General features: G+C 36.9%; 1 protein-coding gene across 4 annotated transcripts in view; it reads right to left on the bottom strand.

Annotated features, from left to right (window-relative positions):
• Positions 1-8,857: 8,857 nt before the first annotated feature.
• BRD1 (bromodomain containing 1) overlaps positions 8,858-24,426 on the bottom strand; it is a 60,709-nt gene continuing 45,140 nt past the window's right edge. For 3 of the 4 annotated variants that reach the window (XM_048300542.1, XM_048300543.1, XM_048300544.1), the window contains 5 exons: positions 19,868-20,003; positions 18,560-18,687; positions 15,878-15,987; positions 13,488-13,642; positions 8,858-10,760 (listed from right to left, as the gene is read on the bottom strand). In XM_048300542.1, coding sequence (XP_048156499.1) covers positions 10,577-10,760; positions 13,488-13,642; positions 15,878-15,987; positions 18,560-18,687; positions 19,868-20,003 — 713 coding nt within the window. In that variant the 3' untranslated portion in view covers positions 8,858-10,576. The remainder of the gene's footprint in view (positions 10,761-13,487; positions 13,643-15,877; positions 15,988-18,559; positions 18,688-19,867; positions 20,004-24,426) is intronic. The other variant, XM_048300541.1, reaches the window with a different exon arrangement.

The following is a 24,426-nucleotide window of genomic DNA, read 5'->3' as shown; positions in this document are numbered from 1 at the left end:
GTTCAAAGCTTAATGACCTAGATTTATCCTTTGCCAGCAACTCTTCCTTAGAGAACAAGTCAGGATTTAATTATGTCCCACCCCAGAGATTGCCATGACCTTCTAAATAGTTAACTTTCATAATTTAATCTTAGAACATTATAATCTTTCTCTGCCAAAGGCCTATTGCTATTGCTATTGTCTACGTGATCCTGAGACATCACTAGCAGTAAGTCAACTCTGTGACTGCAGTTACAGTTGAAGGACACAGCAAACTCCATCTCAGTTGTGGACTGCATGAATCAAACCATGGCAAATAGTAAAAAATTGAGTGAAACCACTGATTTTATATAATATTTTTTGTACAAGTGCTCTATACTAAAAAAAGAGGTTTTTATCTAAAAAGCATTTTTTTACCAAAGTAAATTGGACATGAGTCAGTTCTACTCTGCAGAATGCAGGCATATTTACTGAAGAATAAACTGTTTTAATTACCTTTACATTGTTTGTATATATTTCTTCTGTTTGATCTACTAGTTGAAGAATATTGTCTGGAAATCAGGACCTTTGAAGACTTGTATTTGTCTGTAATGTATATTGTTTTGAAATAGGTAATACAAGAAATCCAACCAAGCAGCTAATTTAAAATTTCATATTGAATACGTATTGTCACAAGTGTAAATGCTAGTTGTCAAAAATCCAGACTGCTTACTTCAGCAGGCCTGTTTGGGTGCACAGACCAGGATCCAGCTACACTGGTTCTTGTGCACCTTCCTACTCTCACATTGTGCAATGGTAAAAGCCCCATGCTGAAGATATCCTCAGTTAGTTCACCTCCTTCAGAGTTAACAATTTCATTTTCCCCCTCACAGCAGAGGAAGAGAAAGAAAATCAACTAAAGGGAAACCTGACAATGACTGTTAAAAACAGGCCCCTAAGAATTCTGAAAGATGAAGCAAGAGAGAAAATGGAAAGCAGGGCCACGTCCTCTTCATTTCTGTCTCCAGGCAGTTACTTTTACAGTTCCGCCCTTGGGAAAGATTATCAGAAATTATAAGGGATGAGCAGAGAGAGGGGGAGCAACAAAACACGAACAAGTGAACAAGTAAGCAAACAACCTTAACAGAGTAAGAGAGTTAGGTTTAGATTTTTGTTGCAAAAGTTTTGGTCCGTGGCTGTAATTTTTCACTGATGATATATGAATTTTAGCCCAAGCCTTAAGTTTGGGCAAAATTCAGCCCATTAAGGTATCTACGCTTTGCTTCTGAAGGAAAACTATTTAACTAAGGTTGTACTCATTTAGTGAAAATGAATTCTGTTTGTGAAACATATATAAAGCAGTTTATGGTTTTACCGTGTTTTCACAATAAGCTGGTCTTCATGAGAAAAGTTTTCCACAAGAAAAATTATGCCTAAATTATGCCTAGTTCTCCTATCTCTTTGTAGTATATTTGTACTAAATGAGCAGCTCATCCATCAGAATGGAGTACTCAAATCCCTTAAAGACCTTGAGCTAATTCTGTGCTATCATTTGATTAAAACTCGGTGCCTCCACTTCTCCAAAATAAGGAATTTTTTTCTGTTTTAACTGCTTTAGCATGTATTTAGGGAATAATACTTAACAACCTTTTTGCCCAGAAATCTAGCAGTATGGAATTAACTTACATAAAATGTTAAAACATTCATATCTTTATGAGCACATAAAGAAATGGAAATGGAGTTTCTAAATGAAGCAGAGACTGGTAAAACCCCATAACTTTAAAAACATTACAGATGAATTTAAACTCTTTAACTACACACACTATTTGCTTTGGTAGTCCCCAAAGGCATTTCCAGGATGCACAGTAGAACTTCTATTTATTTCAATCCTGTCATGGCATACACATATAGATTGGATACTGGGAACAACTGGTACCAGCAGTCAATATAGCAGTAAATAGATTAAGATCAATTAGCACCTGTTGTATAAGAAAAGGTTTTATATTGTGTTTCACATCTGCAGCACAGGAGTAGAAATTAGGTAGAATCAAGATTTATGGGTAGATGAGAGACCAAGATAAATAAATGTACTGAAGCAAAACTTTTTGATAAATTATTAATCTGGTTTTGGGAACAACTTTGATTTTCATTGAAGCATATTCATTTCAACAAGGCTTTTTTTAGAAGGCTTCCTATTTACAGAATGGATGGCTGGTTGGAGTAACAGCAGCCCAAGTTCAGTGTCCACAGGATGAAATGGGAATCTGAGTTTCCCATTGTCCCATACGGCTGCTCTGCCTACAGCACTATTGACTATTCTAACAAGTGGTTAGAGGATTACTGCCTTAAAATAAAAATTAAAAATTTACCATAACAAGACCATTGATGCTGATGCAAAATTAAAGCAAATTGAAAGAAATCTTAAACTTTTGTACTTTTTGCTGTCTAATCCCGACCCACAAGTTTTCTCCCTTTTGGTCTTCCTCTGCCCTCCCACATCCCACAGGCAGTGATGGAGTAGCTCTGCAGGTGCTTTGCTGCTAGCTGGGGTCAGCCCAACACACTCCTTTTCTAACAAAATTCACTGAGCAGCTAAGCCGGTGATTAAATCCCAAATCTATCAACTGATTAAAAAAGAAGATGTAATTTTGCCACTGAGGCAGAAATAAGTTCAGTTGGATTCCTAGGTCTGTCCCAGGCTTTCTCTGTGGCCCTGGACAATCTGAATTGCTACTGTCCTTGGTTAAGTCACTCAATTTCCAGCAATAGGAGTTTGACTGAAACTAATGTAATAGCAGCAGCAGCAGCACTAAGCCATGTACGGCTTTTGTCTGGATCTAGAACTGTTCTCCCTCTTGTTTGTAATCCAATTAATCAGTAAGAGGTTGTCTAAACTCATAGCCAAACAGCCTGTGGTTTTATGTTACAGAAAATCCCATGAATATCAGAAAAGATAGTGGTAATTGGATTATGTGTGCTTGAGAGGACCAACATCTACTGCAAAAGTTTCCTGTGTTCTCTTGCTCCAAATGCAACAGCTAAGGAGGCTCAGCTTCAGCTTTGCAACTGTGTTTGTTCTTTAGCTGGTAATTGTACACACACAGCTGACATTAAAGAGACTTTTGAAAAAGCTAATACAAACTTCAGGCTGTCCCCAAAAGTAATTTTTAGAGAGACAGGTAATAAAACAGACTTGTGTAGTTCTTTAGCTACACCTAACCCGACTGAATGCGTCACTGTCAACTCTAGCAACCTTGGACACAGAAGACAGTGTCACACTAACCAAGATTAATAAAACTACTGAATACTAAATATAAAATAAGACCAGAGTTTTCAAAACTAAAACTTTTTGTTCCTGAGGTGTTAAAATGCTAATGGTTTATTTTTATGCAAGTAGCTTATATGAAGCATGGGAGATTTGATAGACACTTTGGACAATTGCAGTAATAAGCAGCATGAACAGTCTCTGGCATACAAGGCTCTGGAGGAGGTGTCATGTGAATATCTGCTGCTGTTACTGTCTTTGACCTTATTTGTTTTTTAATTCTAACTCTAAACTGAGAATCCTGCTCTCATTTTCTATGCAGCTTCCTTTTCCTTGCCTATAAATTAGGACTTTTAAAATAAAAACTATTTTCCTGTTGTCAGTTCTTTACCTCTTCCTTCAGTTTTCTTTACATTTTCCTTATATTTTCTGGTTGACAAGCATAATTTCTGATAAATCAAATAATTCAGTAACTTCTCTTAACTGCTAACAATTCTGTCTTAATCTTTATTTTGATGAGAAGTATTTTTCATTCCATTCCAGAAGGTCTTCTGAAAAACAGGAAAAAATTACAATATTGGATGACACATTTTATCTACATAAAATATCACTATCTTTATATAAACTAGAACTGTTATACCTTTTAATGATATGGCTTGTATAAACACCACCACAACAATTCAAAATATCATGAAGTAAATAATAAACAGAATGTGAGAGTAAGTAAACAAAAAGGAGAGCAAAAAACCACAGCGTGTTTGCTTTTCTCATCCTGGGAACCATTAATTCTGTTTACCTATTCTGACTTTATTTTAACATATGAACTGAGGGGAGAGAAAGGAAAATAATTCATAGTGGAATTAGACTTAAGGAAATGAGGCAAGAAGTTTACCTGTCATGAGGCAGCTTAACAATTAAGAAGTAACAACACAGCATTGAAGAGACTTCTGGGCCATCAATGACCTGCTATTGCATTATTGCGTGATTCCTGTTGCAAAATTATGAAGTTTTTTGTTTTGTTTTCAATGCTCAGTTGCCTCTACCCCACTGCTTCAATGACCACGTGGGAGATCCATGCAGGAAGCTTGTTTGCTTGCTCCACCCATGAGTCCCTGCACTGTGTGATTCACGGAAGGGAGGCACTGATGAGCTGAGCACCTGAGTGGGGATTGTCCAAATGTCTGCTCTTGTCTGTGCAGCATCTTGGGATGTTTTCTGTTTTGTGCTTCCTAGCAAGTGTTGGTTTGCTGCCACTCGTTCTCAGTGCAAGAGGAACAGCTGAGGAACAACAGACTTTTATTTAAGCAGCATTAAAAATCAGAACTATTAGAAAAGAAAACCTTGTGGTAAATTAAGCTGATCTCTTTGGTCTACAACATAAAAGAATATTATCTTAATTATTTTAAGATTATTATTTTAAATATTATATCAATATTATAAAGATTACATTATTAAATATTATTATGTTTCATGGTTATTTTTAATTAAGATAATTGTATTCTCTTATTTTCCTTATAAAATGTTTTCCTTATAAAATTTTCCTTGTAGAAATGCTAAACAGAAAACCTTATGCAGCAACACTTCATGAACACCTTAATCTTAAATTATTCCTTAAATGAGTCCAAAGAAAAGAAGAAATGACTGGTTTTCTTACAACTAAAGTAATTTACAGTTTTACAATACCTTTGTGAACTCTGCACACTGAAAAATTAGTCTTCCAAGTCCCAAAATACTACTAGTTTCATGGTAAAAAATTGCTAATGTTTTTCAATAGTTCCCTATTAATTATTGACAAAAATTACTCATGTTCCTGTAGCTCTCCATCTACCTGAGCATGAACATCAAGTTTCCATGGCCCTAAAGCAAAATTATGAAACAAGTGTATTATCAACTTTTTTTAACAAGGGCTAGGGGTCAGAAAAAACAAACTGTCACAATCCAAAAAACACTGACAAATAAAGCCCAAAAATCAATCAACACAACTCCAATCCTTCATCATCTTTGTACCATCTATTAGCAACTCTGTTTTCCCATTAAAACGACAGGTGTAGATTCTTCTTTGTCCTCCTTGTACTTTCCATGTATTTAGATAAGCTTTTTCTGTGGTATTTTGGGGTTTTTTTATAAGGATGTAAAAATTCCTATCCTCATAAAGCCAAGTATGGAGGAGTGAAGGACCCAGTAACTGACCACAGGAGAGGAAGATGTGTGAGCATTCCTAACCCATCATTGTAGGCCAAACCTACCTGGGACTGTTGCCAGGGAAGCTGAGCAGAGAATGCAGTTATATCTCCCTAGAATTCACAAAGTGAAGCCCTTCACAGCAGAGAATGGCTCCAAACAGCTGAGACAAGACCAAAAATGCAGTTTAATAGGGGAGGTGAGAAACGTAGTTATCAATACATAAAGCTTCATATAAAGAGGAGCAACCAAAGACTGGACATGGAAACTATTCACATCAACCCACACCTCACTGTATAGCCAGACATCAGCCCAGTAAGCTGAGACCTCCCAGGTTTGCTGACAGTGCTGCAGTGAAGGCTTCAAATCAGATGATCAAAAACTGAGCTGAGCTTGGAGGAACTGTGAAAATAAAAAGGCAGCAGAGCAGCACAAAGGCAGCAGAGCCGCAGTGTGATGAGAAGATACATGGTATCACAGGGATTAATTTTAAAAATTTAAAGAGTATTTTAAATTATTAAAAGAAAAATAAAATTCTTATTCTGTCATCTCTCTCCACGTAGTATAAGCAGAAAATAGAACAGGGTGACTACAATCACTGCAGTGTTAGTTTAACATGTGGAAACAATTGAAAAAGCTCATGAATAAAGTACAGCTGCTGAGATCTTGTATTTTCTTTCCTGACCATCAGAAATTTGATAGCAGTTTCTGTGCACAGCCAATAAAGTTGAATAAGTAGGCAGGTAAAAAAAAAAATTACAGCCCCTCCCCATCAAATGCCAATTCCCAAAAGTTTAAAAAGAGTTTATCATCTTCATGTTATTCCAAAATATTACTTTTCAAACTGTCATTACCTTGAATTTACTCTTTTTCTACATTAAAAGTTTTAGAGGACACAAATCTTCCAAGGAAGGATTGATAAAACAGGTAAGTCATAGCAACTGAATGATGTTAAACAAAAATCTAAACAAGGTAACCCAAAGGTGCAAAACAGGATGTGGACAGCAAATGTGTCCTCCATTTACATTTCATTTCTGTATTTTTTGTTACAGACATACCAGGGGTGAGAAAGTTTTTTCTCACATAGACAACAACCTTTACCCATGCAATCACACAACTGAAATGAATTTATTTGATTCCCTTACGCATATCCTCAAAACAATCTCCCCTTGCCAGCCTGCAGGACAGAGCAACTGTCTCATCTGGAACCTTCACCTCCTGGAGTATTTCTGTTAATTGACATGTTTGACTTGCACTGCGCTACCAGCAGCAACCACCTCTGAGTCCTCTTCTAGCACTACAGAAGGCAACTCCGAAAATAAAATCAACAATAAAAGTGTAAGAAGTTACTCATCTGTCATCTGCAATTAGACATGAGAACCAGAAAATCCAGAGCTATCTGTCCTTTGTACTAGCTCTAGTTAAAACTAAGCATTCCCAAACCGCCCCACTTGCAGCAAGAACAGAGAAAGCTACTTTTGATGGACTAGAAATACTAGAAGCAAAAAAGACTTTTTGTTAGCTGGAAGTTTTAATAGCAGGATTTTGAAAAGGAAAAACTGAGTACTTCATTTGTGGGTGTGATAGTCTGTGTGCATTGCTCCCTCTAGTGTAAAAGATAAAAAATCACAACAAACATTCCCCAAAAAATCACTGGGGTTGGTAACAAACTTTTTTAAAAAAACATTATTCTCTAGTCACATTTTTGCCCTAAATATTTATAACATAATTGCTCATATTTTGATACAAGAAAAGAAATTTTCACAACGTTTCAACTGATGATGTGGATCTCTCATGCTTCTATTAACAGGAAATGATCACACCAGAACTGAGCAGTGAATGTACAAACTTACACCTTATACTTACAACTGTAACACTCCCCAAGAAGTTGGCAAGCCAGAATGTGGTGTTCCTTTTTTTCTCTCCACTAGAATAGTGATTTCCACTCTATGTTGTTATTATTACTATCACAGAACCTGGTCTAAAATATAGTGAAGCACACTCCGATGTGCACGTGTTCATCCCACTACTGTATCTGGTTAGGCCACAGAATTAGGAAATAAAGCAGCTTTGGAGCTCAGATTTCCTTTCCTGAGTAGGTATGAAATCCCTTAAAAGCACCCAAGTCACACCAAAGATTGGCAAGTCTGAGAAATTGTCTTAGATTTTAACCCAATCTCAAGAGCCACTGGATGACACTGGACTTCATCACAAGAGAATATGGGAACAGCAACTGACACTGCTGCAACCTCCTCTCAGACAGGATCTGGGGAGAATTCCTGGGACAGTTTCAATCACATTTCCAGAACAAAAATAAACTAGCCTTTCATGCCAGTTTAATCAGAAGAAGATGCAGTATGCTTTGTCAGGATACTTAACAGGCTTCTTTTAATCAGTAAAGTTTTCCAGCTTAAAATTCTCCTAGGTGCATGCAGTCCCCTGTAAGACAAAGGCAGAACATTTTCCTTCTCCAAGAACTGATGAAACAATCTCTGAACAGAAAAGCCATAAAATAAAACTTGGAAGTCTGAGCAAAACTCAAACTAAAGTGAAGATCACTGAAGATGTGATTAAAAAAAATATTCCAAAACAATTAAATTAATGCTGTGCTTTTGCTTACAAAAGATGAGCTCTTTCCTTTGATGTTGCTAGCGTGAGAAGAAACTGAGAATGTAGGAAGCCTTCTAAAGAATCATTTTGCAACTGTATGTATACTTTTACTGGCACTTCATATTTCACAGGTATTAACATTCTTATCATACAGGTACCATCACCTTCCAACTTCTGTTGTAACTGCATTTCAGCTTTCCAAGGTCCAAGACAGAGAAAACGCCCATTTCTCTGTGCGCCAAAATGAGGCTGTGAATCATTATCTAGTTTTACCCACACAAAATTTGAGTGTATTTTCTGGAATCAGCCTGAAATAAAATCTGATGCAGAGTACTTTTTTGAAAACCCTTTAACAGAGTCCTAACAACAACAAGTGGTTCTACTGTCTCAACATTGCCCCAGTTAAGCTCCATTGCCTTTAAAGAATGGTTATATGGCAGATCCTTGATTATACAGTTTTACTTAATGCAAGCAACCAGAGTTTTGTTTTTCTAACTGATGTGGCTGCTGTGGCCATGAGAGCAGCACACCTCAACGATGCTCCTTCCAGGGTACCTGCCATCACTATTCTCCCTAAAGCTGTGTTTGCTGTCAAGTCTGAGAAAACTATTTGCTTGACCATTTGTGAAATTTATCCAACTCATCCTTAATTATCAGAGTCCATCACAGGCAACTGGTCTCAGCTAACTGGAATACCTCCTATGCCAAGGGGTCAGTAAGGACAATGCTGGGTGCCACAGGAGAACATTCAGCTTCTTGGCCTAGTGCCTCTGGAACAGCTCAGTCATGGAGTAAGAAAATGGGCACTGCAGCAAAATCCCAGGGGCTAAATTCAGGACAAAATTTACAGTTGAGAAAGAAATTTTATTTCAAGCTTCTACGGGGGTATTACAAACAATAGAGAATAAAAACATTAAAAACTATTTAAAAATTAATTGTCCCTTTAAAATAAAGATTCAAGCAGGTTTAACAATGAAGTATGCTATTCAATGAAGTTTAAAAAAAAAAAGATTTAAAAAGTATTGGTTTTGCTGTATTTGCTAATCCTTTATAAAAAAGCTGGGCATAAATACTTCGTGCATTCATATGCATTATTTGGTGTTTCATATTATATAACTTGGTACAGTATTTACGATATCACTGCAAAAGAGTTCAAACACAGTGCATTTATAAATAATGGAGCCATTATAAATCACATTGCAAACATACCTTGCCATTTTCATTGTTACAAATTCAGTATCTCAGTGAAGGTAGGAATAAAGTAGCTACAACAATCAATATCTTGACTTTATTTTTTTTCTTTTTAATATAAAAATGCAGTTCTGGAAACCCACCCTCCTTCTTCCCCCTGCCCAAACATAATGCTTTACTTCTTAAAAATAAAAATAAAGTACTAATTCTATATACATCACATGTACCATACAAAAATGTATCCAAAGTTTCTATTGCTACCAAAGTGTTCTAAATTAAAAGTTACATAAATCCCCTCATTGGAAACGAAAGATTACAAGTTACCAAAAAACCAAATTACACACAAACCATCGAGTTATTTTATACAATTTCCAATACATTTTTCTCCCAAAGCAAGTTGTCTTCTCATGTGCCTGTATAAAAATGCATATCAATATATTTGTCAATTTTATTTTTCATTATAAAGCAAATTAATACATTTTCTACAATAAATAAAACACAGGGAGGCACACATATCAACAAAATTAAACCAATGGGAGATAAATGGGATATGGTTTTGACAGAAAGAATGTGCTTGCAGGCTTTAAGCCAGGTTTGTTTAAAACAATAATAACCTTAATTCATTTTGGGCAACAATGGAGTGTTTTTGGTGATTTGCAAGTGATGTACATAGTATAATTTTTATTGATGTCTTTCTCACAAAGTACCCTCCAAAATAACTCAACTTCCTTTCTTAAAATACATATTTGTAATTGTAAATTTACATCAATCTTAAATATGTGGTACTTTGTGCAAAGAGCAACAATTTACACAAACATTCAGAAGTCTTTTTCAGAAGCTACAGACCACGGAAGAAATGATACAAGCAGCACCATACTGTATATGATTTAGGCAAACATATATTTGATGCCATTTTGATATTAGGCTTTAATATCCACTAAACACCTTAAGCTGGAAGATGGTGCTTAGGTAACTTAACCTCAGAAAGAAAGAAAGAAAGAAAAGTAAAAAGCATGGAAAGAAACAAAACCCAATTCCCTCCCCAGCAAAATTATAAAAGGAATTAAGGAGCTACTTCTAAAATCAGAATAAGTTAAGTGTTGAATATACATTTATGTACAATTATGAACACTATGAACAAGACATTTTAACAGGTTTAGTGGAAAATCCTCCATCTACAACACAATAAAATAATTAATCAATATGGCAATGGTGATTTAGAAGAATTGCTCAACCATTTCAAGTTTGCAGAACTCAGCCACTGAATCAACAAGTAAGGGGTTGTATCTTCAATACATTCTTTTAGACAAAGGTTCATTATTAGAGTTCAAGTCTCTGTGGTATTTTTCATGCCTTGCTAGAGAATCTCTGTTAGTCAATATCACTGAAGTCACTGACTGGTTCTCCATGGACTCGACTCAGGTGATTCATAGCACGATCAAAAGCAATTCTTACTGCTTTTCGTATGCTCGAGTTACGTCCTTCCATCATTTTTAACTTGTCTATGGTCTCATCTATCCCAAGGGGAACCATTTTGGATTTGGGAAGCCACTGCCTGTAACAAAAGGGCAAAAAATAAATCTGTTAAATATAGAATAAAATCAAGAGGCTTGTCCAGAAATGTCAGGGCTACTATGCCGTATTTCTCATATTGCAGATCAGTTTTACCATCTTGAACAAAACAATAAAACACCTTTTAAGGTAGTGCTTACTTGCCTTAAATACTTAAAGAACATGAAATATTAGGAAAATCTCTTCCATAAAACAGAGGCTACATTCCAATTCAGTGGTATTTAGTGATTAAGTATCAACAGAAAAAAATTAGCCTGAAATACTGATGCAGTTAAATAGGCAGCAGCAACTAACAATGGGCATGGCTCAAGAGTCACCTGACACAGTATTGTTTGTCTTCATTCTTTCCCTTCCAGTATCACCAGGAGTTTTCAGATGATGGATTTTTGCCTTACACTTCAGGCATCTCAATTTGTTCCTTATGGGGAAAGCTGAACTGGCAAGGAAGTTCTGATTAGCATGCTTTTACCCTGCAGTATGAAATCCCACTAGCTCCATATTCAGGGTACTTTTCTGTTCTAAGCTCCATAAATATCTTCAAATTCTGGGCATAGAGGAGTGATAATGGAAAAATCTCTACATCCCATTCTAATTAAAGCATTCTAAATATTTACTTTAAAAGTATAAATTAAATTTACATTATTTTCAAAAATGTTGATTGCAATCCTGTTTTCTTAAATTACACACACTAAGGAAAACAAAAATCAGGTAAATTAATAAATATCTATCAAGGTATGTTACTGTAGTCTGCAATCCCAATCCTACAAAAGGCAGAAGCCCTCCTGTTCAAAAACATTAGTTTGGGAAACCATTTGGAACCGAACCAATAGGAAATCAGACAGTCAAATCTGCAAAAAATTTTCTTTTAAATGAGTAAAATTGAAATATTGAAATATTTTCATTCTCTTAAAGCACTCTAAACTACAGACCTATTGTAGTGAGCATACACACTGAAATAAAATGTGAAGAGTCAGTACAAGGACAGAGACAGTATGGTAACAGCATGAAAAGCAGCAGTCTAACCACTATCAGTTTTACTACAGATCAGAGGAAGTTTTAAGAAGGTATTTTTAAAAGAAAGCTTTCCAAGTCCTCCAGATATAAGCAGTGAAGACGAAGAAACACATATGAAAATCCATAGATACTCGTATCACAGACTGAAGGTGACACACACCCTGCAAATGAATGAAAATCACAGACAGCAGTTCAAGACTGAAAGAGACACAACACAGGGAGAATTCTGAGTGCCAGAATAATCATAATAAAAGGATCATTACGAAAACAAGTTGGTGGGGTCAGGGTAGAGGGAAGGAAAGGGGATGGAAAAGGTACTGAGTTTTTTCCCATCCATCTATGCAGAGTTCCCATTAGAGACAACTTTGCACAGTATTTACAAGATTTAGGACCACCTGCATATAGAGACTAATCTGAAAAGTTTAAGCTGCAGAGGACTCCCCAGATCAAGAAGCAATTACAGCAATTACTAAGAAAGTGGCCAGGAAGAACATGCATTACACTGGTGCCACCAGTAAGAGAAAAAAATGAGAAACAGAACGCTGAGTATGTTTAAATGCAGATGTTCTCTGCCAACAGAGGCAGAAGAAGGCAGGATCTTATGGAATTCTGTGCAACCGAACAAAGACAATTATGAAGAAGTACCAATTAATTAAAAAATAATTGAAGAACACAGAAATTATGCTGAAAGATCTAAGGGGCAGAAGAGCAAACATCACTTATAAGATTACGCAGGAAGTTATTTAAGTGATAGTGTACTGGCACAGAGAGAGTCAGGAGAATGGCAGCATCACCAGACACCAAATACAATCACCTAAAGAGGAAACTGATACCTAAAAGTAAGCAAATTCAAGAGAAAAACTGAGATATGGACAGATTTACAGTTAGCTTGACCTGTATGGAAACTTGGAGAGGAGAGGGTCTACAGAGAACACAGAAAAGAAATACACAGTTTGATGAGAGGTAGATGAGAAGCTTCCATGTCTAGAAAAAATCCACCAAAACCAAAAACTACCCTAACAAAGAAAAGAACACCAAAAAACCTAGTATGTCTCCCCATATTCCCACAGAAAAACCCCACCAGCCCTAAAACCAAAGACCACCCGGGAGGGAAAGAGAATGTTTTGTTGGGTGAATTATCCTCCTTCAAGCTCTACAGAGCATATTGCTAATACCAAAATAAATGGAAAAAGGGAAGGTTTCATGAAAAAATTTAGAAAAGGCTAAGAACTTTAAACAAAAATGTTAATAATGCATTTAACTGAAGACAGGTTAAAAATTCAAAGAAAATGCACTTGAGTAGACTGGGGGGAGAAGTGTTGTAATTTGGAAAGCAACAATGAAGGATGATAGAGATATATGTTAGACTGTTGCTTTTAAAAAACCTATGAAGCAATTTTATCGGTCAATAAACAAAAGCAGCTTGCAAATAGAAAAGACTATTTAATGACTTCTATTATTTTCTTCCAAACTGACCATAAAAAGATATCTTTCAGTGATCATATATACACCTTGGTCCAAAATGATATATACCTTGGTCCAAAACCAGACTCAAATATGAAATTTTAACCTTATAATTTATACTTCCATAGGAATGATATCCATGGAAAAATAATGTTTCAGTTTTCTTCTGGACCAAAGGTATGTTTTTAAAATTTTAAGTCACTGCAGCAAACAATACATTTCAGTAACATACCAACTTCTTTTATTGTCAAAAAATAGTACTAAGAATAGTTTCTCATCTGATTTGGTCTGCATTTGTTCTCCAATTTTCAGTACATCTAGAGGTGGCACTGGTATAGTAACACCATTGTGATGGCCAGCAACACGAGGCATCTTAGGGTCAATAATCTGTAAGAGAGAAGAAAGGACAGTTCCTCATATTTAAAATGATGTAATTTAAGAAGGTATTACAAATTAAGTTAACAAGAAAATAGTAAAGTAAACAGCCACTGGATATAAACTGACTTCATGTTACACACAACTTTTTGACATAAGCTGAACAGGCATAGTGGAGACCTAGTGGCAGACTTCAATGAAAACACTGAAAAAAGCATTTTTCACCCATATCAGTTCTTCTTAAAAGTCCCATCTGAATTTTACTTAATACAATCGAGACTGACAAGCAGGTTTTAGAATGAAAAAGTCAAACCAGAATTTCTAAAAGTTGTAACTGACCTCAAATTTTGGGGTTTGAAATTCATATACCTTAAAGAAACAACCTATTTTAAGGTAGAAGTATTTCTGTAAAATACATGCTCCATACTCAAACTCTGCAGCAAAAATCTTAAAAGGAAAAAAAAAGGGTATCACTTTCAAATATCTTGCATATCCAATTTAATAACTCAGTCTTCAGCAAAACATGCAGTTACAGTCACAAAGTCTTTCTAAACAGAACTTGAGGGAGAGAGGGAATATGCTGCTAACATTAAACTAACCACCCTGATGGAAAAATTCCTTGGTACGCAGATCACAGCATTATGAAGTGCTTAGCTTCCACCCAAAGAAGGGTCTTTACTCCATGCCTGTTCTACCCATCTCCTACTCTACAAACTCCTGTTGTTTTTCTAGCATCCACACTGGCACCAATCTTAATCCACAGTAAACTGACTTTGGGAATTGAACACAAAGCTAATACTGTGGGGAGTTTGTAGAAATCAGAACAATTTTCTTCTCTTGATGAAGGTTTAACTCCTCAATCAACTTATCCCACTCTCAGAAACACCAATGCTGACATAAAAAAGAAGGCAGAAAAAGAACCCTTTGGTCTTCATCAGCTTATATCTAGTGCTAACACCTTTCAAGAGACAATCAAATCATCAAATTTTCAGCATCTGAGCCAAGTTAGCCACTGAGAGCACTCAAGTGCTCTGAATGTCACCTCCAGAGGTTTTAACCTGACTCCGTATGATTACATTTCATGTTGTCCTTAAAACACACATATTAAAAGTCAGGATTGTCCAGACTCATATATAAATCAAGCCATAGTATGAACTGTTCATATAACCCCAAAGGCCTAAAGCCAAACACCTTATCAACATTTTCTCTTGCAAGCCTTGATGTAAGTAGAACTGCATCTATTTCTCCCATATTAACAGAAGCATATACATCTCCTATATTAACAACAGCTTTAAGTTTCCAGTACATCACTCACAATTGTCTGCAATCAGTCAGTTCATTCCAACTATTGAGTTTTTTGTTTCTTTAATGAGCTGTAGAATCAGAAGTATTTTTATACTCATCTTGCAGCAGAAATAATATATAATGCAGAAACAAAGACTACTGAGACAAGTATGCTGGTTTTAGCAGGGATAGAGGCAATTTTCTTTGCAGTAGGTGGTATGGCTATTTTATGGTATAGGTGGCATGGGGCTATGTTTTGGATTTGGGCTGAAAACTGCACTGACAATATAGAGATGTTTTTGTTAACGCTGAGCCATGCTTACACAGAGTCAAAGCCTCTTCCCCTTCTCATACTGCCCCACCAGTGAGGAGGCTGGGGGTGGACAAGGAGTTGGAGGTGACACAGCTGACTCCAACTGACCCTAGGGATATTCCATCCCATATGGCATCATGCTCATTCTACAGAGCTGGGGGAAGAAGGTGGGGACATTCAGCGTGATGGTGTTTGTCTTCCCAAGCCACATATGACGGAGCCCTGTGTTCCTGGGGATGACTGAACACCTGCTGCCCATGGGAAGTGGTTGGGAATGAATTTGCTTTGCTTGTATGCACAGCTTTTGCTTTCCCTATTAAACTGTCTTTATCTCAACCCACGAGTTTCCTCACTTCCAACTCCACCCATGGGGAGTGAGCAAGCAGCTGCAGGAAGCTTAGCTGCCATCAGGGGTTAAACCATGACACAGGAGTATAGCACATCTCCAAGGACAGGCAGGGTAGCAGAGATTATTGACTTAAAATCTGATATTGCAGTAACTTTACAAACTCAATGCACAGTAAAGAAGGCAGAATAAGCTACCTTTATTCAACCTGAATGGGAAATTACCAATTACCTTAAGTTTGCACATGGTGTTTTCAGACCAGAAACAGTATCATTACTCTACTTCTGGGAAGGTGGGCACTTACCAGAGCTGGGTAAGAGGGATATCCACTGCATTTGGCCCATACTACTTTCAGAGGCTCAAGAACAGATGTTGCAGCATCCGTTGAAATCCACATACTGCTATGCCCAACTTCTAAGAACAAAGAGATACAAAATTAAAATGTTCCAGAACGAAACCTCAGACAAATCTTCTGCAGTTCTTGGTTTCCTAATCAATAGCTCATGATCATTAGAATCCAAATACTAATACCAACTTTCACACACATACCAATAAAAAACAGGTAGTGTTCATAACAGCTCTTTACATGACACTACTACTTTATTCCAAGCCTACTGATAAAGAACAAGGGTTTAGACACTTCTAGAAATAGTGTATCTTAGAACATCTTAGTTCTTAGGCAGTGTTTGCCAAATTCCAATAATTCTTTCCCTTTGAAAAGGCTCCAAAGAAAACATAAAATTATGGTACTTCAAATAATAGTTTCTTTTACAACTGTGATGACAATCCTGTCAAATAGGTGATTTTGAAGATGCAAGTTGCATGCTATATGTTTCCACGTGCTGGATACCTGGATACTCATATAGCACCTGGTAACTCAACAATATTTGTTTGGTACACCTTTATATTCTTATGCCTAAGTTCTAACCTGTATTTTCATTTCTATTTATTTTTAACAAGTTCTCTTGGTCTCTCTGCCCTGCCCTTTCCTGCAGTCAAGTTCAAAAACATCAGCAGGTTTCCAGGCAGCAGCAGTAATGTTTTATTTCTTCTCAGAACAAATATTTGAGTTTATGTTACTGTGCACTTATGTTGCAGTGCACGAGACAGTGGCCACTGCAGCAGAGCATTCAGAGGGCTGGTGGCCAGGCCTCCAGAACACCAAGGTCTAATCCTCACCCCTTGGTTACTGTGAGTTCCCACATTCCTAGTGGTTCTTAGTTTACATGTTTTAAGTTTATTGGTTCAGGAATTCGCCACCCAGTTTTATGTATAAGTTCATGTTTGTGTATTTCCCTTAATTGCCTATGTATTAGTTCTGGAAAGTTCTCCCTTCTTCGACACCCCATTGGTCTACTCATGTAATTCCCTCCCTTAAGTTATCCCTATTGGTTATTCCCCTGTTAGCTCCTCCTCCTCAGTCGATCCCCATTGGTTGTTTCCCTTTGTTCCACCCCCATATAAAATACTTTGTTCTCGCTCACTCCCTTGTCTTTTGTCCCTGGACCCTCCACAAGCAATAAACCAGCTGGAACCTACACAGAGACCCCTCTCTCATCCTTTGCCTCTGCTGACGCTTTTGCACCACCTTTGTTTGGGACTCGCTCCTTGGGAAGGAGCCAGCTTTCCCTGCAAGCTGCAGCTGACAGCTTTCCCTGCAAGCTGCAGCCAACCCCTGCCTGTTGCAGCTGACAGCTTTCCCTGCCTGCTGCAGCTGACACCAAGGACTTCTGCAGCTGGATGCTGTGCTGCCTCGGGCAGCCCCAACAGTGTCACACTTCTACCAGAATCCTCCATTTTCTTCTCTGTTGCTGACCAATGGATTGAAGCCTGAGACAGGTTTAAACCTTTCAGTCGACCAAAACCACAACTGGTCCCCTAGATACAGTCCAGAGACTGGTCAGAATACAGTGAGTTATACCCTCAAGATGGAACTGCGGGTGGTGATTGCAGGGGGAAAAGTTATCCGAGTTCATATGTGGTAAAGGTGAGGCAGCATTTCTTATATGAGGAAATGTGGTACCAAAATACAATTCAGGGGCTGCAGCTGCACTTTCTCTCAGCAGTAAGGCAATACTTGATAGAAGTAGCTCACTACTTGCCAAAATACAACTTAACTCCTCAATTATTCTCAGTCCACTCCCATTTCAAATGGGCACTGCTTATTTATAATAAAAGGTTCTATCGCAACATTACAAAAACATACTAGGGGAAAGAAGTGGTTTAAGACCTTTTAAAAGTAGAAATAGCAAGCAAAAAGTGTTTAAAGTGATCACATAAAAAAAATTAGTTCAATCATTCTGCACAGTAAGTTCTATTTCTCAGCTCTGTTAATAACAGTTTGTAAAGTATTCACATGACAGTTAGAAAGAGCCATGAGGGTTTCAATTAAGGCATCCTTCCTTTACAGACTGTTTCTAAAAATATGTACATAGAACTGTATCTGGTACATAAAAACAGTACAAGTCCTCTTGTTCAGGGCAGCTATCAAGAAAGAAACCTATACTATTCTCAGCCACAAAGAAAATGGTATTTTAATCCTGAATAAAAAATCATACACAAGCTGACAGGATGCATGCAGCCAGACTCAGAGACTTCACAGGCGTATATACAAATAAGAGCCTCGGAATTCTTCCTAGTCAGAATTCATTCCACATGGGAGTAAGGGGTTACTAGTCTAGTACATATGACTACTAATTTTCTTTTACAAGATCTGTAAAAGAAAACTCATTTTCTCTTTTTCTTTCAAAACATCTTTATTTCGTCAAGCTAGGAGAGACAATCAAAATCCGAGTCAGATACTATTCTTTTAAAAGTCTTTAAATCATCAAAAGCAGAATCCAGTAGTTTCTCAAAGGATATCAACAACAACTTCAGAATGCTTAATGTATTTAAGCAGTTAAAATAAGAATGTTAGAACCTGTCAAATAAATGGACAAAATTATAGTTATACAATACTATTAAGAATACAATTATTTATAGTTACCAGCTGCAATTCTTGCTGCTTTGGCATAGTTTCCATTTTCAATGCATGATATCAATTCACTTCGGTCTTCCAGTGTGTGTCTCCGTATGAGGGCAGGTTTACCTTTACCACACTTCGGTAGACTGAAACTACGAAAGTATTAATATTAAAACCATTACTTGATAATTTACATTGTTCACTATAAATCAAAACTTTGGACAAGAATTTAAATTTCATCAGTATAGAGTAAAATCAGTAGAGCAAACTCCAAAACTATTTTGTGTAATGAATACAAATAACAACATAAAAGCCAAACCCCTGATTATTTTCATGCACAGAATTGCCTGGTTATCAGCAGAAGACAGTTCCACTGCTCCAACACTAATACTACACAGAAAACACAACTATTCTCTCTTTAATTTTTCACTACAAATTCCAGTCTTTCAATTGTGAAATGACTATACTCAAAATGGGAACTTTGTTCTCTGCACACTTTTCTTCAAGAAATCATAGAATCTGAACAACAATTGCATTAACAATTTGATTTAGAATATCACATTTAAAACAGATGCAATATTAAATCTCTTTGTTTCTGAAAGCCTGTTTGACATGAGTACATTAACACCATTCCCTTAATGTGAACACATGAATAAAGTCCTCTTTTTTTTTTGTTAACAGATTCACCCTATACTCTCCTGTATGCCTCATCCTAGCCCAGGACTGGAGACAGCTACCTTTTACCCAGAGATCAGTGTTCTTTCAGAAGATACACCATTGGTGATGGAGACATACTTATCAAAGGTGGCAGAGGTGTTCATTCTGATGGTCCTGCCTTTAACGACAGACTCCATGGAGAGAAAGTCAATAGCTGGTACACAGTTACTATCATCACTGGAGGACCTAGACAGCAATCCATAGACTGACAACCTACAGTTCCAAACCCATTGAACTACTACCTTTTCTGTATACAAGACTCTGCTTTTTAAGTTGCTTCTCTCTCGCCCTCACAAAAATAAACACACACATTTTTAGTGTTCCAGATTAGGAAGGTAATTAAACCAAGATACTATATGCACAAACATATCTGTATCTTTACAGAGCAAGAGAAGAACAGTCAGTTTGAAAGTGTAACTGCCTGGATATACAATAATCTGAATTCAACAGAAGAATGCCAGCAATCCTGAAAGGTATCTCAGATCTGACATAAATGAGAAAATTAAAATACACACTTTTTTCCAAAATTTATGCAATCCTCCAATGTGGGTCACAAGCAGTATAGAAAACTGATATATGCAGTCTCAAATTTGTATTTCAGATTTACAGTTTTACCTTGAGTTACACAAGAGACTGTTACTAGATGAAATACTAGATTCTGATGCACAGCGACGACGAGGTTCAACTTTTCTTCCTGGAGTATCATCTAATGCTCTGTCTTTACTTTCATCTCCAAAACCATTTGATAGACCTGCAGCATAACACAAAAAATACACGGCATCAAACTGGAAACCACACCATTTTCATTAACAACTTTTTGAATTCACACAATGTATCATTATTGTTTTGTTCTTCAAGTATTTTGGTGTGATGAAAAAGAACATGAATATTAACAAAATATTTCATTTCAAAAAAGTATTATAAATAGAAAGTTCCTGTTGTCCAGATTTTAAAGAGAGGATGAACATTTAGGTAAGGTACAAAAAAACGAAAGCAGGGGTTGTAATATGCAAAATTCCAAATGGAGTATAAATCAGTTTTTGCATGTAATGTTTCCAACTATTAAAATAATCAGCCTGCAGAAGCTGAGTAGAAAAAAGCCCAAGAAAATAAAAAGTTACAAATCAGGCAGATTAACAAGGTAACAAAAGACTCATCTGAATGCAAAGCTGTAATCATTAAAATCCTTTTCAAACACTGGAAGTAAGACTGGTATGGATTTCTTTGTGACACTATAGAGTTCTTCCTGGTAGTCCTTCTATTTTAGTGAATTCAGACTGATTGACATGATGATGACTGTTTTCTGTCACCAGTAATCAATAATATACATGTTACTGTTTTTAATACTGTTTTGTAACACAAGTTTATATACATCGAAGAAAGTTACATTTTAATTCCACAATTGTAATGAAAACAGTAAAAAGGCTTTTTTATTACAAGCTACTTATTTGATTGGCTGTTGCAAATCCTGCTCTGGGTTTGCTATACAAACAGTATTGTCCTTATTAAACCATTTCTGTACTTGATTAAAGAGACAAATGAAGAGTTTTAAGATAGCATTCTGAAGACCTTCCAGGGTGTGTGGGAGTGGGGGGGGGGGGTGTGGACATTAGGACTAACAAGGAAAGAACCCAACAGAGACCCTACAATACTATCAGAAATGCACTCACTGAAGGCAATGGTACCAGCCTGCAGTCAGCTACCGCAAACTGTAGGCTACAAAGAGAACAAAATTTTAATACAAATTCTATTCTGAGCATGCCGCTCACAACACAAGGAAAAGCTACCCATCTCAGCCATCCTACCACTACCAGAGACTTGAAGGCCATCATGATCATTGTACATTCAGACACAGTCAAACTAGGTTATGTAACTATGTAACTTCACATGCCCCTCCACAGAGCAGTGTAGTATAAAACAACCATGGCAGAACTCCTTTTATTAAGTTTAATTCTTCCAGTCTGTTTGCTATGAAGACCTCTGCCAAGAAGGCTGACAACTAAGGAACTTGAGCTAAACAAGTTACTTTGTACAATCCAGTAATTTGTCAAGCATTTCCATACAGTGACTTACGGGATTTTTCCCTCCACCCCAGGAGACCTTCCGTTTGGATTATCAAAACAATTTAGATTTGAAGAGAAAAAGGAGAATTTACTCAATGTTCTGAAAGATTTACATATAAGCATTCTCTTTCATTGTCATTTAGTTGACACTGTAAATATTCATGAGTGTTTGCTTTGTAACTCCTATATTTGTCTTTGATTTCCTACAGAAGAAAAATGATAAAGGTAGCATTGTCCTGAGTGTCAAGCACCAAGCTATTGAACAGTGCTATTGATTAATATTGTTGTCATTCTCAGCAAGCTGATAAAAATATCTGCAGATTAAGGAGGAGTTGGGTCCTAGACTGTGCTGAAACAGAGCATACTTTACGAGAAAGTATACAGGGGAATTTAAGTTATCACAGTACACTTCACTTGGCATTTGAAATGAAAAGCTGAAAAAACCATTCTGCAAAGGACATCTCCTAGGCCTCTGCAAAAACTATTTTTTATATCCTGTCAGACTTATCTTTCAAGTGAGGTGTATAAACTGTTTTGTTTTTATCTTGCCACAAGCTGGAGACACATTACTCAAGTTATCGCTCAGGCATCTAGCTAATGTGAATCAGCCCTCAGCAGAAACAAGTCAGATCACAGACTGAATTTTAAACAGAAAGACAGATCAAGTAACGATTGCTGCCAGAACAAGACCACAGGTTCAGGTTTCCCAATGGACTGTGAAAGTGGAAAGAAGTACCTGTATTATAAGAGCATGTGTAGAACATTTAACCATGTATGAGCCAAAGGTGACTTGGGTACTTATCTCTGCATACACTGGTTTTGTACATATATGCACACCCAGGGGAAAAGGGCTTCATATTTTTATTATGTCCATCAGTTTATGACTGTGCTGTCACCAAAATGGACATTTTGGCACTCTCAGTCCCTGGCAATGATGTCTTCTCATTGTCACCATGTCAGTACCAAGAAATATGTGGTCATGGTAAGGAGCCGGTTTTCAGCAACGCTCTGGACAAAGCAACCATATCGCCTGATTGCTGATGCTAAGAAACAAGGGATACAACAGAAACATTCAACTACAGCAATGGAGACAGCTCTGTGCAGTGGCAGTCCAGCTTTATTCTAGTTTAAATATAACTTGAGAGTTTAATGACTCATTTAATTCACTTACAATTACAGTAAGAATGTTTTATCAATCTGTAGAATTGGTTACTAACAGTGGTGTTCTGGTTTCTACTGAGATAGAGCAAATTTTGTTCCAAGTAGCTGGTACAGTGCTGTATTTTGATTTAGTATAATGTTGATAACACACTAATGTTTGAGTTGATGACTGTGCAGACAGTAAGTCAAGGACTTTTCAGTGTCTCATGCTCTGCCAATGAGCAGCTGCACAAGAAGCTAGGAGGGAGCACGGCCAAGACAGCTGATCCAAACTGGCCAAAAGGATATTCTGTACCATGGAGTGCCACGCCCCATAGATAAACTGAAGGCAGTTGGCTGGGAGGCGCTGATCACTGCTGGGGGATGGGGCTGGGCATTGGTCAGTGGGTGCAAAGCAACAATATTGTGCATCACTTGTTTCTCTTGCGTTTTATTCCTCTTTTTCCTATTATTATGACTATTATATTTTACTTTGTTTCAATTATTAAACTGTTCTTATCTCAACCCACAGGTTGCACCTTTTTTTGATTCTCATCCTCATCCTACTGCAGGGAGGGAGGAGCGGGAAAGTGAGGGGGTGGCTGGGTGGTACTTGGTTGTCAGCTGGGGTTAAACTACAGTAAGTGGGAAAAAACCCCAAAACATTTTTGACAAATTAGGAATACTACCGTGCAAAAGAATTTAGAGCTTCCTTTAGACATATTTCTCTCTTGCTTGTGGAAGTATGAAAAACAAAGAACTTGCAAGCTATCAGCAGTAGTTTTCCTGACCATCAAGCCCCAAATGACAGGAGCTTACACAATCCATGACACTCAACTTCATACAATTCACATTTCAGAAGTTATAGGGAATAGGCATTATTTTAAGAAAGGAAAACCTCAATGCTTAGTTTAAACAAAACACACTCATATCTAGTCATAGATGCAGCAGTTTTCAAGTGACCTTGTAACTTGCCAGAAAAAACCTAGGCAATAAAATCTAAGTGCTTTATGGCAGTAGAACTGATACGCAAAAAAAATAAATTGCATATACTACAGAATTTGGTTTCTGTTCTATCATTACAAAACTATTTTCTACCATGAATCATGAAACACACAATGTCCTGTAGCTGCTAGAATAAGTGAAATTAAAGATCTCCATTTGCATTGAGGAACTTGCAATTCATTGCATCAGTAGATATAACTAAGAAGGTCAAATAAAGAACATCTGTGAGAGACGTAACTCATCTTGCTTGCAACTTTCCAAAAGCTCATTATTTTGTTAGATCAAATGAGCTTTCTCTACAGTCAGGAGTGAAACTTTATGTCAGGTACTGATCTTACACATACTGCCTCACCAACACCACTGAATGACAACCCTCCCCTTCCCGCCAAAAGTCCTAAAGATCAAACTTAAAGCCTTTCATTAGTGGTTCATTTCTTTCACTTTTCCCCTCTGTTCTTGAGTTTCTTCAAAAAAGCAGTCCACTCTCAAGAGGCAGAACTTAACCTTTTTCTCTTAAAAAGGGAATTCTCAAACAACAAAGTCTGCTATCCATCTTAAATGCAGGGTTACTGCCATTTCTAATCTTCAGCTCAACTTCAAATTACATGGAAAATTTACTGCTTGTCAATCATAGCATACAACACAACCATTTTGAAAATAAAGAAATGCTAACTAAGAAGAAAAAAAAGTAAGGCAAAGATGTTCAGCCTGATACTTTTCCACAGGTCTCTCACTGCACTGAAGATTTTATTTATCAGGCAAAGTTTTAACTTTTTCTCAACAGTGCCAATTTGTTCTTAAGCTGCAATTAAAACTTTCATTGACTACCTACATCAAGCAAGTTAGAATCTTGTTGCCCATAGCAAATTAATGGAAGGAGGAACAGGTAATTCCCAAAAGAGAGCAGAAGTTTGGAAAAAAGGTAGAGGAACAAAGCTCAGTATAGTCTGAAAAGCAGCACAGCAT

The sequence above is a fragment of the Corvus hawaiiensis genome, chromosome 4 (assembly GCF_020740725.1).
Source record: "Corvus hawaiiensis isolate bCorHaw1 chromosome 4, bCorHaw1.pri.cur, whole genome shotgun sequence".
NCBI lineage: Eukaryota > Metazoa > Chordata > Aves > Passeriformes > Corvidae > Corvus > Corvus hawaiiensis.
The sequence above is the reverse complement of the archived record's forward strand: the minus strand, read 5'-3'. Positions and strand labels throughout refer to the sequence as shown.